The sequence below is a fragment of the Cnephaeus nilssonii genome (genome assembly GCF_951640355.1).
Source record: "Cnephaeus nilssonii genome assembly, chromosome: 8".
Taxonomy (NCBI): Eukaryota; Metazoa; Chordata; class Mammalia; order Chiroptera; family Vespertilionidae; genus Cnephaeus; species Cnephaeus nilssonii.
The window spans coordinates 74204340-74221506 of record NC_137079.1 but is presented as its reverse complement, the minus strand read 5'-3'; the positions used below and the strand labels follow the sequence as shown (position 1 = coordinate 74221506).

Sequence of the window (17167 nt, the reverse complement as noted above, 5' to 3'; positions counted from 1 at the left end):
TGGATAGATGGTATTTTACCTGAGACTTGAAAGCCTGTAACTCTGCTTGAAGCTCATTAATCTTTGCCTCTTTTTTCTGCAATTGAGCCTGAGTTTCTTGGTGGTCGGTAAACTCTTTTTCAAACTGAAAAAAAAAAAAAAAATAATATATATATATATATATATATATATATATATATATATATATATATATATATATGAGAGAGAGATGGAAATGAAAAGCACTTTTTATAGAGAAATATGACTCTAATCATGTCAGTAGAACATAAACTTTCATGAAAGGAATGGTAGATTTTTCCTGTCACCCACAGCCTTTCTTGAAGTCCTACCAAAATCATTTGCAAGGCAGCAGACAAAGCTAGAGATGGAGTCCATGACCTTCTCTCAGCAGAGGAAACTGGCCCATAGTTATTTGCAACCCTGTCTTTTTTCTTCAAAGTCCCTAAATTTCATTGTGATTTTGTGTAAAATAATAGAGAGCAAACCATTGTACTGAGTTTCCTGACCCCTACCTGCAAAAATGTATACTTAAAATTACCTAAAGTTTATCAAGAGGACTTAAAAAATTCCATTTTAATATTTTTGTTTATGAATAAATAACTCTTATTATATAAATGCATCAATTACTTAGTTTTTTCTTGCATAAGGAGATTTAAGGACCCTGATGAAGGCTCTAAACTTCCACCATTTAAGAAAATAAAGTCTGTTTTATTTATCATTAATTTGTTGGAAATTAATCTTTGGGAGATTAAGGATGAATTAATCTTTCAAAGTCCCTAGTGGGAGAAAGGTAAATGGTAAAATTTGGCAAATCCAATGAGTTTTTAAATTTATATAGCCACTCATCATAAGTTCCCATCTTGCATTCAAATATCTTACTATCATTATGACTGAAACACCTCTCCTAATAGAGGTAAATTTAAATAGGGTATTGTCTCATAATCAGAAACAAGTATTTGACACTTTTTTTTAAAACATGGGGGGGGGGGGGGGAATCAATCAGTTAAAAATAATGCTACTATTTCACAAATGTAGCCTGAAACTTTAAAATATAGTCATACCTCAATAAGGAAAATGACAATATAGAACTCCACAGTTAACAAAGGGCTGCATGAATCTTATTCTGTGCTTAACACAGAGCCAGTTACTAGTCCCTCATCAGCCAGGAAGTAAAAGATGTGAGATTAAAGCCAGATTGTATCTTTAAAGTTTGAGTTATTTAGATGAAACCACACTGCCTTCCTACAATTGATGTTCAGATAATGCTTTACAGTTTTTTAATAGACTTTATTTTTAGAGCAGTTTTAGGTTCAGCACAAAATAGGCAAGTTTCTGAGATTTCCCATATGCACCCCTGCCCCCACACATTTTGCCTCCCCCATGTTCTACAGAGTTGAAAGTACAAAAATAAGCACTTTTGCATTTTATCACAAAAACAAATATGAAATAAATATTACAATTCTCATTACAGGTTAGAAAAGTAAATCTCAGACTCAGGATCCTCTCACTCTAAACCTTGTGTTATTTTATAAAGATAACAGAAACTACTAGAAAAAAACAACATGATATAAATATCCTTTACCTCTCCCAACCAACACCAGCATTATCACTCCTACTACTACTGCAGTTACTCTAAACCCCTCCTACCATTCATAATTTTAAAAAGATACTAATCTTGCCCTGGCCAGTGTGTCTCAGTTGGTTAGTGTCATCCTGTGTGTGCAATGAAGGGTCTCGGGTTCTATTCCCAGACAGGGCACAAACCCAGGTTGCGGGTTTAATATCTCTCTCTCTCTCTCTCTCTCTCTCTCTCTCCCCCCCTCCCCCCCTTCTCTCCCTAAGCCTTGGGTGAGGATTAAAAAAAAAAAGATACTAACTTAAACCTAATAAAATAACTAATGTACAAGCCATAGCATGCTTAGATCTCAGAGTATAGATAACCAAAAGCCCTCCTGTCACACAGGGATTCCACAGGAACTGGCTAAGTCAATTGTGCTCAGGGCTCTGTTGCACTGTAAACTTCTCTGTCCTTCTGTCCTTTGACTCACCCCATGTCACCTAACTAATCTTATTTTGCCTCAAAGGCAAATTCATTAAAGAGTGTTCCTACTCCATACTCACATTTCTGATCTGTTGACCTTCATTCACTTCATTATCCACTACAACTAAGCTATCATTCTTTCACTCTAAAAACTATAGCTTACCAAATTTCAAATCACCTGGACTTCTCCCAGCCTCATCTTGCTTGACTTCTCTATAGCTGTGCTATTTAATAGGGTAGCCGCTAGCCACAGGTATAAATGTAAATCTAATTCAAATCAAATAAAGTTAAATTTTCAGTTCCTCAGTCACACTAGCCATTTTATAAGGGCACGATGGGAACATTTGGTTGATAGCTACTGTGTGGAACAATCCTATCTAATAAAGAGGGAACATGCTAATTGACCGTCACACCCTCACAAAGATGGTGGCACCCACAACCAATAAGGAGGGAATATGTTAATTGATTGCCACGCCCTCAAAGATGGCTGTGCCCATAGCCACAAGATGGTGGCGCCCAGTCCCCTCAGCCCCTCTAGGGCAGCAGGCGCGTGGCATGGCCGGGCCTTCCCCCAGGCGAGTCCGGCCGATCCGCGTGCCTGCCTCCAGAGGCCCCCAGTTCCCTCAGCCCCCTAGCCACCCAGGGCCAGCCTGAGGCACAGGCAAGCCTCAGATGGCAACTGCCCAGCCGACACCCAAGGCCCAGGCAAGCCTCGGATGGCAGCTAGCCAGCTGCCCAGGGCTGCCTGAGGCTCAGGTAACCAGGGCCGGCCGAGGCTTGTGCTGCCAGCAGTGGCAGCAGCAGAGGTGTGATGGGGGCATCACCTTCCTCTGACAGTCGGGTCACCTCCCGCCTCTGAGGGCTCCCGGACTGTGAGAGGGGGCGGGCCTGGCTGAGGAACAACCCCTCCAGTGCATGAATATTCATGCACCTGGCCTCTAGGACAGATTATAAAACACTATCATCATCCCTGTCTAAAACATAAATACTTACAAACTTGTCCCCATATTCCATCTCCCTTCCCCTGTACGTTCCATTGTAACACACTCGTCTGGTCCTCCTAATTCATTGACTGCTCCTACCAGTTCTATATGAGTCCCTACTCTTCAATCCAACCCTTTAATGCTGCCATTGTACTGGACTCCTCCCTCACCATCTGCTGGACTCACATCACATTTTTCATTGGATGCTATCTTCCACACCCATATGCTTCCATCACCATTCTTATATTGATGGCTTCCAAATCCTGCTACCTAGCTCAGTTTCTCCCTGAATTCCAGACTACTTATCAGTCCTTAAATGTATTTTCCACTTCTTAATGAACATTTTCCAAGATAAACAAAAAATACAGCATTTTCAAGGCCAATATTATCTTCCCCCTACATATTTTATTTTGTTTTGTTTTGAATACTGCTATTCTTTCTAAAAAACAGCTCAAATGACACGTACCCTTTGCCCTTAAACCTTCTTCACTGGCTTCATTATAAAGGACATACTCATTAACTTAATATCTAAGAACCCTCCAGCATATGGCCCCAGACTACCTATTTCCCATTATGCAATAAATATCTAATAGCATACCTATGATGCATCCCTCAGAGTGGTAGGTGCTAGAAATATAGAGTTAAACAGAATATGGTCATTGCTTTTAGTGAGTATAGTGTCTGGTGACAAAGTAAAAGCAAACAAGCCAAAACCTGTACAAATTACCAGCAATAAAGACAGACAGACAGACAGTGAATGATTCCTGGGGGAAGGATGTTGGACCCCAGGTTTGAAGAACTGGAGTAGTTAGCTGAGAAGTGCAGCTAACATTTCAAATAGAGGAACTAGCGTTGGATGACAAGCAATCCCTTATAAGGGGCACAAAAAGTTGTGAGAACTGCAGGAGGTGAAGCTAGCAATGTACACAGAAATGGAATTGTTGAAAGCAGTTTTACAATAAGTCAAAAAGTGTTTTCTTTTTCCTAAAACAACACATGGAGAGCTAGTAAAGTATCTATAATAATCTATAATAATAAAAGCATAATATGCTAATTAGACTGATTGTCTCCCTGACGAAGCTGGGGCTGTGAGGGAAGCCCGGTCCTGGGTGCCAGAGGGAAGCCGGTGCCGGCAGCCGGGGCGGAAAGGTCTACTCTTGCATGTATTTCGTGCATTGGGCCTCTAGTTTATAATAAGAAAATAACAATCAAATTTGCACTTTGGAAAACCCAACCAGCAGCAAGTTTGGAAGATGGACTGAAAGAGAAACAGTAGAGGCAAGAAAATGAGTTTAGGGGCTACAACAGTTATCCAAGTCAACTAAAGGCCTGCGTGAATAAAGGTAGAAGATAGGATAATGAAAAGGACATGAAGCAAAATATTTTTACAGAAATCAAAAAAGTGTCTGACTGACTGAAGAAAATGCATGAGGGAACATGTAGAAGATGACCATGGTGTTCTGCTGCATGACAAGCTGCAAAGTTTTATAATTTGATGGGAAAGATGAGGATTTAAAATGCAGGGTGAGCCAAAACCGGTTTGGCTCAGTGGATAGAGCGTCGGCCTGCAGACTCAAGGGTCCCAGGTTCAATTCCGGTCAAGGGCATGTACCTTGGTTGCGGGCACATCCCCAGTGGGGGGTGTGCAAGAGGCAGCTGATCGATGTTTCTCTCTCATCGATGTTTCTAACTCTCTGTCCCTCTCTCTTCCTCTCTGTGAAAAATCAATAAAATATATTAAAAAAAAAGAATAAAATGCAGGGTGAAAAGGCATTTTTAAGCACAAGAAAGATTAATTTGGTTTAGAGAATGTTCAGCTTGAGTTACTTATAATAAAGTCAAGCCTTACCCGATTTTGCTCAGTGGTTAGAACATCACCCTCGGACTGAAAGGTTTTGAGTTTGATTCTGGTCAAGGCCACATACCTCGGCTGATCAGGCCAAGTGCAGGAGGCAACCAATCCATGTGTCTCTCTCACATGAATGTCTATCTCTCTGTGTCTCTCCCCCTCCCTTCTACTCACTCTAAAATCAATGGGAAAAAATACCTTCAGGTGAAGACTAACAACAAAAAAGAAATTCAAATTTTATGCATGGCTCCTTGTTATCCCACCTTGTTGCCTCATACGTATCCATTAGGACTCACATTGGCTACCACTTCCTTGGGTAAGTCTTCCCTCCCCACACAAGATTAGGTGAGGAATGCTTCCTATAGGCTTACACACCACATAGGGTTTTCTACCCTAATAATTATCATGATGTAATATAAAAATATCAAAACATAGTATCACACTCACTAATCTAGAAGTTCATTAGTAGTGAAAAATCTTTTTTATTTTACTCATCACCTTTGCAAAGCTTTAATTCATAATTAAACTCAATATATCTTTGTTGAATGAACTAAGGAGCTAATTCCTGTCCAATCTTCCTTTACATCCTACCTTATAAAATAGTAATATGCAAATTGACCACACCTTCGCTACACCCAAGCCACGCCCACCAGCCAATCGGGACGAGTATGCAAATTACCCAACAAAGATGGAAGTTAATTTGCATACGCCGAGGGAGGGAGGAGTGAAGACTGAAGACCACTTAGAAGGAAGAGGGAAGAAAAGCGGAAAGCAAGGTGGCTGGCAGAGGGAAAGCCCGGGCGGGGCGGAGTGGGACGGAGTGGGGCGGGCAGCAACGGCCCATGGGTGCAGGCGCGTCAGCCGCAATGGCGGCCGCAGCGGCCGCTTGCAGGATTCTTCCTGCAAATGGGCTACTAGTATTAAATAAATAAGTCACTATCTGTCAAATAATAAAGCCCCCCCAATCTCCCAACATCAAAAACTTTGAGAAGTCATTTTCTCTATTCTCCTTTTGATAACTGCTCAGTTAATGTTTACTGTTACGTAACAAGAAATGAAAAAATTAAATTCTCATGAGAGTAAGAATGAAAAAGTATTTTTCACATTATAAATATGTACACTATCATATTTCATAGGCCTTAGAATGAGATTCAAAAGAATAAAGAATTGTGCAGGGGAACAAAGATAAAACTAACAAAACAATTAGTCATAATTAGTACACATTAACAGAATTTAATAAATTAACTTGGCCATATTGAAAGTATCCTTATTATTACCAAAGAGAAAAACATCTAGATCCTCCCTTAGAAGAGGATCAGACAAAATATAAACTTTGCTTTAACATTTTTATAATATCTATAGTCAAATCACAGTAGCCTAGGGGATAAAATGAGTCTACATTAAAGACGTACTTTATAAAAACTGATACGATAGCCATCCAAAAAGAGTTACCAGAGCAATATTACACTTACAATATTACACGCAAAAAATGTCAAGAAACACAGTTAAGGTTGAGGCTCTGCTTAATTTCATTCCCTAGGGTAAATGTATTAGTGCATCTGTACAAGAAGGTTGATAATTCAATATTCTCTGTGTACTTTCTGACATTTCTGGTCTTCATTTTTCAAATTTATGCACCAAATAAAGAATGTGTCTAGCAACTAGGATAGCTTCCTGCCTAAAGCTAAGTATTTACATGTGTCCTTATAAAGCTATCAGAAAGAAGTTCTTGCTGATATATACAAAATTGTATGGCAGTAGAAATCTTTTATGGAGCAAACAATATTTTCTGAATATACCTAAAACACATAACTTTTGACTAAAAGGAGACAACTAACCTTGAACAAGGTCTTTATTCTACTTACATTTAAAGCTTATAATTTTAAAACAATGTATTGAGGAAGTTATCATATTTACCACCACTCATATAAGCTATATACCTAAAAATTACTATAAAAGCAAATTTATACTATCTGGGATACATCCAAAATAAGTACCTGAAAGTTTCCTACTATTTTTCCCATGAAGAGTAAAAATTCTAACTGAGCTTAGAATATCAAGTTGACGGGGTGAGGGGTCATTTGGTAACACAGACATCTGTCAACTATAACACTTACTTTAAATGATCCATATTTAAATGACCCCCATTGTGAATATCTTATTCACAGCTGTAATCCTAGCCTGTAACCAAGTCTGAGATATAATACCCTCTCAGTAAATGTTTGGTGAGCCTTAGAACAGCTTAGGAAATTTACAAAGTTTTTCATTAAGTTACTGTTAACTTATGAAAAAGTGCCTACCATTTGCAGTTACCTTTTATCCTACAAGTTTATAAAAATGTGCAGTTTTTTTTCAAGATTTATTTAGGACCAAATACAACAAAAATGTAGATTGTGCGGCATGTGGCCTAACACATAGTAAATGTTCATGTTCATCAAGGTGGTTGTAGTATAATTATTATTATTTCTTCGATGTAAGAAACCAGTCCTATGAATTCAAGTCAGAGTGAATACCTAAAATGTGAAGACAACAACAACTCCCCACCCCCAGCAAAAAAAAGAGAGAGAGAGAAAGTGTAATGGGTACTTGCTAAGCAGAGATAAAAACACAAAACACCAGAAAAATGACGAATGGATGGCTAGATAATTAGTGATACTACTAGGCTGAAATAAATGAAATTGGCAATATTTGATATATTTAACCTATGAAAATGATAATTTTATATGGTTCAACCTGATCTAAAATGAAGTAGCTTTAATCAGAGCAGCAAGCAGCCCTAGCTGGTTTTGCTCAGTGGATCGAGTGGCAGCCTATGGTATGAAGGGTCCCAGGTTCAATTTCAGTCAAGGGCACATGCCCAGGTTGCAGGCTCAGTGCTCAATAGAGGGTATACAGGAGGCAGCCGATCAATGTTTCTCTCTCATTGATGTTTCTATCTCTCTCTCCCTCTCCCTTACTCTCTGAAATCAATAAAAATGTATTTTTTTTAAAGAATACATTAGTCAACACTCAAATTTTATTTAAAAAAAAACAGCAAGTAAAGTTAGACTTTCTTTTAAAATTTTCAGATATAATTTCAATCTTATGTGCTGAAATCATATGATTTCTTGAGAAATACATTAATCTTAAAATTCTGACTACATACATTTTGTTCAAGCATTCATTCAGTCATTCAAAAATATTTTTTTTAGTTCTTAGGCCAGGAATCATTCTAGGTGCTGAATAGTGAATAAAGCAAACAAAAAAATCCCTCTTCAAATTTACTCTTGAGAGACAGAGGCAATACATTCATAAACACACATATAATACATAATAAATTATGTACCCTGTAAGCTAATAAATACAAAAGAGAAACAATAAAAGCAGCATTGGGAGGGTCAGGGTTGGGTGTGGGATAAATATAATTGTTTAGAAATCCTCTTTGGAGGATGGCATTTGTGCAAATATCTAAAGGAGGTAAAGAAGAAAGTGGTAGCCCAGCAGGCGTGGCTCAATGGTTAAGTGTCGACCTATGAACCAGGAGGTCATGGTTCAATTCCCGGTCAGGGCACATGCCTGGGTTGCGGGCTCGGTCCCCAGTAGGGGGTATGCAGGCGGCAGCCATTCAATGATTCTCTCTCATCATTGATGTTTCTCTCTCTCTCTCCCTCTCCCTTCCTCTCTGAAACCAATAATATATATATTTTTATATATTTTATATATATTTAAAAAAGAAGAAGAAGAAAGTGGCAACAACAAGCAAAGACTCTAAAGCAGAGCATACCTGCAGTGGTTCCCGAAATAATAAAAGTCACTTACTTTCTTGTAAAATTCTGATGCTTTCTCTTCAGAGTCTTCTACTTTCATTTGATCTATGCAAATATCTAAAATTCCAAAGATAAGAAATTTTAAATTGCAGTGCTTCTCAAATTCATTATGACTTTAAAAGTTTAGAAAGACATAAAAAAGCATCAGAAAGATTTAGAACAGTGCCAGTAATGAAATAAGAAAAGTAGAGAAACATATTATAATGTTGGAATGAAGAAGAATTTTCTAAGCATAGTAACAAGGCCATAAAACATAAAGGGAAAGACAAACCCTACCACAATTTTAAACTATTAGGCAAAAGGAGGAGGAAGTTCTACTGTAACATACAATACTAAAAGGTTTCTATCATCAGTCCATAAATACTTTGAAGGAAGAAGAGATGATATCCAATACAAGATAGGAAAATGGGCCATAGTAATGAACAGAAAGTGAAGAATAACAAAACCAAATATTGCTAAAACAAATAAATAAATATTTTATTTTCCCTAACTATATGAAAATATAAAATTTTTAATAAGAAATAACAAAGATTAAATAATCCATAATGCCAAACTTGGAGGTGGCACAGAGAAACCAAATTATTATATTGCCAACATAATAAAAGTATAAATAAGAAACTTCACAGTATAAGCAATTCTATTTCTAGAATTTTGTCTTTAAGAAGGAATAATGATTAAAATAGTTAACATTAGGCTCTGACTGCTGTGGCTCAGTTGAATGAAGCATCCTCCCATGCACCCACAGGTTATTGGTTCAATTTCTGCTCAGGGCACATGCCCAGGTTGTGCGTTCAATCCCTAGTGGGGGCACATACAGGAGGCAACTGATGGATCAATTGATCTTTCTCTCATATCTTGGTTTCTCTACCTATCTATCTATCTTTCTCAGATCACCAAAACATCCTCATGTTTTCCAAAAAATATGTATATATAGGGTGTCCCAAAAAATTGTATGCACACTTTAACAGCTGATAGCTAACATTGCCTTTATAATTATTCAAAGTGTGTGCATGGATTTCCCATGATGTATTTTATCCTTTATTTTTTAATGAAAATAATACATGAACATCACTTTCAAAAACATTACAGAGGGGCTTCTAATGAAAAGGAATAGTGAACCAATTCAACTGCAATGAAAAGTGAACCCCACTTCCTAAATGGGACCTCTTTTAGCCCTTTCTGTTTTAGATTATTTTGGTGATTAGTTTCTAACTCTAAATAAAATGTTTATACTATTATTTCTTAACATATCTATTTAAGACATTATAGATAACTTCCTGCTATAAAAGAAGGAAACTATTATCCCTATCTAATCCCAATATTGGTAATTTTACTTTCTAAATTGCTTGGCTCCGTAGTACTAAATAAAAACTTAAACTTCTGATTCCTGTTACACAGTGTCTCTTAATTTTCACTATAATACATGAAGTTATCTGTGCCCCATACTTTCTAATATCTGTCTCCCAAACTGTCCAACCTTATATCTTCTCTCATCTGTTCATATCCACACTGTCTGTATTTGTGTCGTTCAGTCCCTATAAACTTACTAGAGGCCCGGTGCACGAAATTCGTTCACGGGGGTGAAGGGGTGTCCCTCAGCCCAGCTGTCACCCTCTCCAATCTGGGACCCCTCGAGGGATGTCCAACTGCCCGTTTAGGCCCAATCCCACTGGACTGCTGGCTCCCAACTGCTCGTCTGCCTGCCTTCCTGATTGTCCCTAACTGATTCTGCCTGCCAGCCTGATCACCCCCTAACCACTCCCATGACAGCCTGATTGATGTCTAACTGCTCCCCTGCCAGCCTGTTTGCCCCCAACTTCCCTCCTCTGCCGGCCTGGTCACCCCTAACTGCCCTCCTCTGCAGGGTTGATCGCCTCCAACTGCCCTCCCTTGCAGGCCTGGTCCCTCTCAACTGCCCTCCCCTGCTGGCCATCTTGTGGTGGCCATCTTGTGTCCACATGGGGGCAGGATCTTTGACCACATAGGGGCAGCTATCTTGATCTTGTGTGCTGGAGTGATGGTCACTCTGCATATTTCTCTTTTACTACATAGGATAGAGACCTGGTGCACGGGTGGGGACCAGCTGGTTTGCCCTGTAGGGTGTCCTGAATCAGGGTGGGGTTCCCTTGGGGTGTAAGAGGCCTGGGTGAGGGGCCTGTGGTGGTTTGCAGGCCAGCCACGCCCCTGACGACGCAAGCTGAGGCCCTGGTATCCGGAATTTATTTACCTTCTACAATTGAAACTTTGTAGCCTGGAGCGGAACCAAGCCTCCTGCTCGCTACGTGGCCGGCAGCCATTTCTCTTGGGATTGATGTATCTTCTATAATTGAAACTTTGTATCCTTTAGTGGAGGCCTGGGCCCGCCAGAGTGTGTGGAAAGCTTGGCTTCCTCTGTTGCCGGGGAAACCCAAGCCTCCCTTCTGGTAACCATCTTGGTTGGGGTTAATTTGCATACTTGTCCTGATTGGCTGGTGGGTGTGGCTTGGTTAGTGGGCGTGGCTTGTGTAGCAGAGTGATGGTTAATTTGCATATTACTCTTTTATTAGAGAGGATTCTAAACATTTAATATCAATAAATAAAATAATTTCATTATAACTATATAAATGTTTCACTTATATAGCCAAACTGTGTTCAAATATATATTTCCTTTCTATGTCCTATATTCAGCAAGTGCTAAATGTCAAAAACACTCATTAACTAAAGAAAAAAATATGCTCCTCATGTCCAGGAATAAATGTTCTTTTCAGATACTATCTGAAAATCATTCCACATTTTGAAATTTTATTTGAAAGCTTGAATTTTATCATTGGTAACAAATGTTATCACTCATTTTCCTTAAAGTATAGACACACTTCATTTCATTTCTAAGAAAGTGTGTGCTACTCTAGCCCATTTGGCTCAGTGGATAGAGCGGCGGGCCACAGACTGAAGGGTCCAAGGTTCTATTACAGACAACACAGTAAAAAAGACAAATAATGTCTTAATATTATTATGAAAATAGATTTAACTATTAGAACCCCTAGGAAGGATATCAAGGGCCTCAGTAGTCTACAGGACCCATTATGAGAACAAATACTCTAGAGCTAATCCAGAGGATTAAGAGACAATAAGATATTTCCATTTAAATAATAGAGGGATACTCACCAACAAATTGACTTAAATCTAAATCTAGTCTTTTTCGGTATGTGAAGTCTGGATCCATCCCATCTCTATGTAATACAATCTGAGATACACACTCATCAATTAATTTGAAGTACTGTTGCCTAAATCAAGAAAAAGAGTGTATATTGAATTCATTAGTGTAATTTTAAATTAAAAAATATTTTGGTAAGTTTGATTTCAACTTTAATCATTTACTTTGTATAGTTTCAATAGATAACGTAACAGATTTAACATGGGAGTGTCAGTAAATACAATTACCCTATCACTTTCCTCCTAATGATTTTGAGACACTGTATTTTTATTACGTTTTTGCAAATATAGTGTGCTTTAAAGATGATTTTCTTATATAAGTCAGAATCTTGACATAGTAGGCAGTAAAAGAGAGACTATTAAGATAACCTGAGATATGTGCTCAAAAGAAGTCCTCAATAAAGATCATCAACCAACCACTCTACCATACTGAAATAGCTAGCATTGGTTTGTTTTATTAACATAAATAAAACAAAACAAATTTCTAAAATTTTCTCTCGAAAGTTCTTCAAAGCATACATTTTAGAATGTATATGGAACCAAATTAAAAACTGATACTATAAATTATATACAATATCAAACAAACAATTCTTACTCAAAAGAAGCTAGAAAAATTTAGTATAACAATTTTGTCCAAAAAATTAACTAAAATGCCCAAAAAGGTTCATGTTTTATTACAGTTCAGTCCACTTAATGTGTGTAATAAGCTAAAGAACATCCCTTCAAACTCAAGCCAACACATATGAAAGAAACAGATAGAATATTTTATATAAACAAAACAAACTAAAGTGATAGGGTGGGCAATATTCTAATAAGGTACAGTCAGTCCTCCATCCCCAGCTACTCTCCACCCCCATAACTAATTTCTTCCCTCAATGACTTTTTGCATACATTTCCTCTCCAAACTTCCTTTACCATCTATGTGATGGCCTCTCTAGCCACTCAGGCTTTCCTTCCCTGTAAACTGCCCTTAACCAACGTACCCTACACATAATAAACTATCCATTACATGCCATAATATTTTTTTAAAAATTAAGTACTTGAGGGAGGAACCAAGATGGCGGCAAAGTTAAACAACTAAACTGCCGCCTCGCACAACAATTTCAAATGTACAACTAAAAGACAAAACGTCTACCACCCAGAACCACGGGAAAGCTGGCTGAGTGGAAGATTTACAACTAAGAAGAGAAAGGAGCACAAACGCTGAAAAGCTGAGGTACGGAGGCGCGAATCGGGCCGGTGGCGGGCGCCTGGGCGCGAGGCTTTTCTTCAACCCGCAGGGAGACAAGCTCCTGATCACTCTGAAATCCAGTTTCTGGGGACACGCGGGGGACCCAGACGCCTATGGGGAGAAGCTGGACTCTCAGCCATCGGGTCAGAAAGTGAGAGTGACTTTTTTGGCAGAGGTGCACCCAGCAATCATTGTTTACTGGGCTGGAGTGCGGGACACAGGGACTTGGAAACGCGGAAAGGGAGAGATGGCTGACGGCAGCCATCACTGTTTGCCACGCCCTACACTAGTGACACCCTGAGACCCCGCCCCGCCCTGAGACCCCGCCCCGCACATTCTACAAACCCGCCCAGGCTCCACACAGCAGCGTTTGCATATAAATGGCCTGTTCTGTGGAAGCTTAACCAAATTAACTGCAGCTCCAGTCAGACTGCTCCAAAATCGCCCAAGCAAAGAGGAGAAAACTGTAGCTCTTGCTGTAGCTCCTGCTGGGGGGCCTCAGACAGTAGCTGACCTGCACCCCATTGGAGATCTAGAACTAGTGTATCTAGTGGTCAGTGTGAGACGACACCAGATTTCAACCACTCTCATAAGGGACACATTCAAGAGGCAGACTTAGTGAGCACCAAAGCCCTACTGGAACAAGTCCTGCCCCATAAACGTGTCTGCAGCACAGCAATTCTTCCATTACAGACACAGCGGATCCGCATAGCCAATTGGCCTGGAGGTCAATTCCTCCCAGTGACACCAACAACAATCAAGACTTAACTACAACAAGGCTGTACACACAGTCCACAAAGGGGTACACCAAGAGTGTCCACCTCAGGTAACTGGGAGGCTGACCCATTGAACCAATAGGATACCTAGTACACAAAGCTACCCAACCAACTCAGGGCAGCAGCGAAAATGAGGAGGCAAGGAACAGATCCCAAACGAATGAAATGGAGGAGAACAAACGAATGGACATAGAGTTCAAAACCACGGTTATAAGGTTTTTCAAGAATTTCATGGAAAAGGCTGATAAATTTAATGAGACCCTCGAGGATATGAAAAAGGACCAACTAGAAATTAAACATACACTGACTGAAATAAAAAATATTATACAGAAACCCAACAGCAGACTAGAGGAACGCAAGAACCAACTCAAAGATTTGGAATACAAAAAGGCAAAAGGACACTCCTCCAGAGAAGCAAGAAGAGAAGAGAATTCAGAAAGTTGAAGATAGTGTAAGAAGCCTCTGGGACAACTTCAAGCGTACCAACATCAGAATTATGGGGGTGCCAGAAGAAGAGAGAGAGCAAGATGCTGAAAACGTATTTGAAGAAATAATGACCGAAAACTTCCCCCACCTGGTGAAAGACATAGACTTACAAGGCCAGGAAGCACACAGAACCCCAAACAAAAGGAATCCAAAGAGGACCACACCAAGACACATCATAATTAAAATGCCAAGAGCAAAAGACAAAGATAGAATCTTACAAGCAGCAAGAAAAAAACAGTTAGTTACCTACAAGGGAGCACCCATATGATTATCAGCTGATTTCTCAACAGAAACTATGCAGGCCATACGGGAATGGCAAGAAATATTCAAAGTGATGAATAGCAAGAACCTACAACCAAGACTACTCTACCCAGCAAAGTTATCATTCAGAATTGAAGGGCAGATAAAGAGCTTCACAGATAAGAAAAAGCTAAAGGAGTTCATCACCACCAAACCAGTATTATATGAAATGCTGAAAGGTATTCTTTAAAAAGAGGAAAAAAGTAAAGATAAAAATTATGAACAACAAATACATATCTATCAGCAAGTGAATCTAAAAGTCAAGTGAATCACAAATCTGAGGAACAAAATAAACTGGTGAACATAATAGAATCAGAGGCATAGAATGGGAGTGGATTGATAATTCTCAGGGGGAAAGGGGTGTCTGTGTGGGGGGTACGGGAAGAGACTGGACAAAAATCATACACCTATGGATAAGGACAGCGGGGGGGAGGTAAGGGTAGAGGGGGGGTGGGAACCGGGTGGTGGGGAGATATGGGGGGAAAAAAGGAGAAACAATTGTAATAATCTGAACAATAAAGATTTATTAAATTTAAAAAAATTAAGTACTTGAGTTATGGCTGGGAAAGAATTCAGAGCCAAGGCTCTAACTACAAGGGAACATTTATTTGGTAAAATCACAGAGGTAAAGGAAGGGCCCTTAGAGCTTGGGAGGGAGGAAGGTAATGGTAACATGACTGGCAGTGGGAGAAGGCCCAGGTGTGCTCTGTGAGGGAGAGTACCAGCAATAAGATTTACTACAGCTTAACATTAGCAAAAAGACTATTGCTCATTAATTGTCAAAATAAAAATGTTCAAGACACTATTTCTGGATACAAATCAAAGAAAGAAGGTATTATCAACGTCTTTCAAAAAATCTCTCACTCTCTAATATTTTAGCCATAATCACATATTTGTATCTATCACATTTGAAGATTTAGATGATGCACTTCCATTCCTTTTTACTCATTCAATGCTATCCTAATACTGTTTCAATAATAAAAAATATTTTAATTAACACCACGAGCTACTTATGTCATTTAAAGAAAAATCATTTCGGTAACTATTTTCCCTCCTCCACACGCCCAACCATGAGCTCGTTTATGATATAGCTGAAATTTTGGGCAAAAACTCTTTCAGCAAGGCAATACTAGCAAAGAATAATGTATATCTGATTTCCAGAAATGTAATTGAGAAAATAATCTCTATAAGTGATATCAGTAAGTTAGTGTATGTCAGAGGAATATGGGAAAATCTTAAGAGACTAACACAATTGTCATTATATACTGATAAAAAGCCCTATTAGAAGATATTTTAAAATCATATTCACTTTCTCTGTAATATTTTTACAGAATATCAGAAATTATCTCCTATGCACACTCAACTAGCATAGTATTCTGCACATGGAAAGCCACTAATTTTTGTTGCTGAACTGAATTTGATCTCCTCCTCCACCTTCCAATTATCTTACTGAATTTGATTTTTCTTGGTTGGCAAGGACTTCCTTGGTATACCGTCTCCAATCAAGATCCCTTACAATCAAATTTCCTTATGTTCTAAATGTGAAAGTGAAGAAATATTCTAAATTTCTTATCTACTATCTAGTGTTCCAGTGCACGGATTTGTGCACATTGAAAGAAAATTAATTAGAAGAAATATTTTAATATCGCAATTCGCCCTTTCTCTATAATAAAAGTGTCAACCAAATTCATGATTGACAATGACAGATCGAAACAAACGCATGTGATTGGCGCCAGCGAGAGCTTTATATGTATCGAAAATGTGCGAGCCAACTTTGCCTTTTATATATATAGAATAAACTTGCTTAATTAGACCTGCTTTCTGATTTAGCTAAACTTTTTCCAGCCCAGTGAAGCACCCCAACTTCTCTTTCAGGTAATTGTCAGCAACACAGCAGTAAATATTAACACAAAGCAGATTATTATTGTAGATCACACAGGGAGAACAAACGATAAAATATTTAACTGTAGCAGTGTTTGACTATATTCTGCGCAGTGAGAAAAGCTGAAGTCATTTTCAAGGTCCACCATTTTTTACTTCTTTTCAGTTGGGTCAAATTTCTAAAGTTTCTAAATCTCCATTTTCTGGCTAATGAAAATAAAATAGGATTCCATGGAGTCTCTCTATCTACCTACTCCAGGACTTCTGTGAGGATCAAATGTTGAAAATGCTTCACAGACATTTGGTTAAACTGTAAAATGTTTGCACCTGGCTACAAAGCAAGTCAGATTCCTGGGCTGAAGAAACTCCAAGAAGGCTAGTTGCTAGGTAGAGGAAACCAGGTGTTGCTAAGTGATGTCATTATCTGGTGCCCACAGCAACCATTTCTGGGCTGGACTGGGCTAGGCTGTGGGTCTCATTTTGCACCATGGGGTCTTGGCAGCATTTGCTTCAGTTTGGTAGGGTTTTGCTCTAGGGTGGTGGCGGAGCCTGTGTCCCACTTGGGGGAAGCTGAGTGTTGGTTTGTCAGCGCCAAGTCCATGGTACTGTTTATTTTTAAATG

The 17167-nt window shown here is 38.9% G+C and overlaps 1 protein-coding gene across 3 annotated transcripts in view; it reads right to left on the bottom strand.

Annotated features, from left to right (window-relative positions):
* The window catches only part of DIAPH3 (diaphanous related formin 3), a 551015-nt gene that overhangs the window by 354411 nt on the left and 179437 nt on the right, over nt 1-17167 (bottom strand). For all 3 annotated transcript variants that reach the window (XM_079778831.1, XM_079778832.1, XM_079778833.1), the window contains 3 exons: nt 11824-11942; nt 8672-8736; nt 20-124 (listed from right to left, as the gene is read on the bottom strand). In XM_079778831.1, the coding sequence (XP_079634957.1) occupies nt 20-124; nt 8672-8736; nt 11824-11942 (289 nt within the window). The remainder of the gene's footprint in view (nt 1-19; nt 125-8671; nt 8737-11823; nt 11943-17167) is intronic.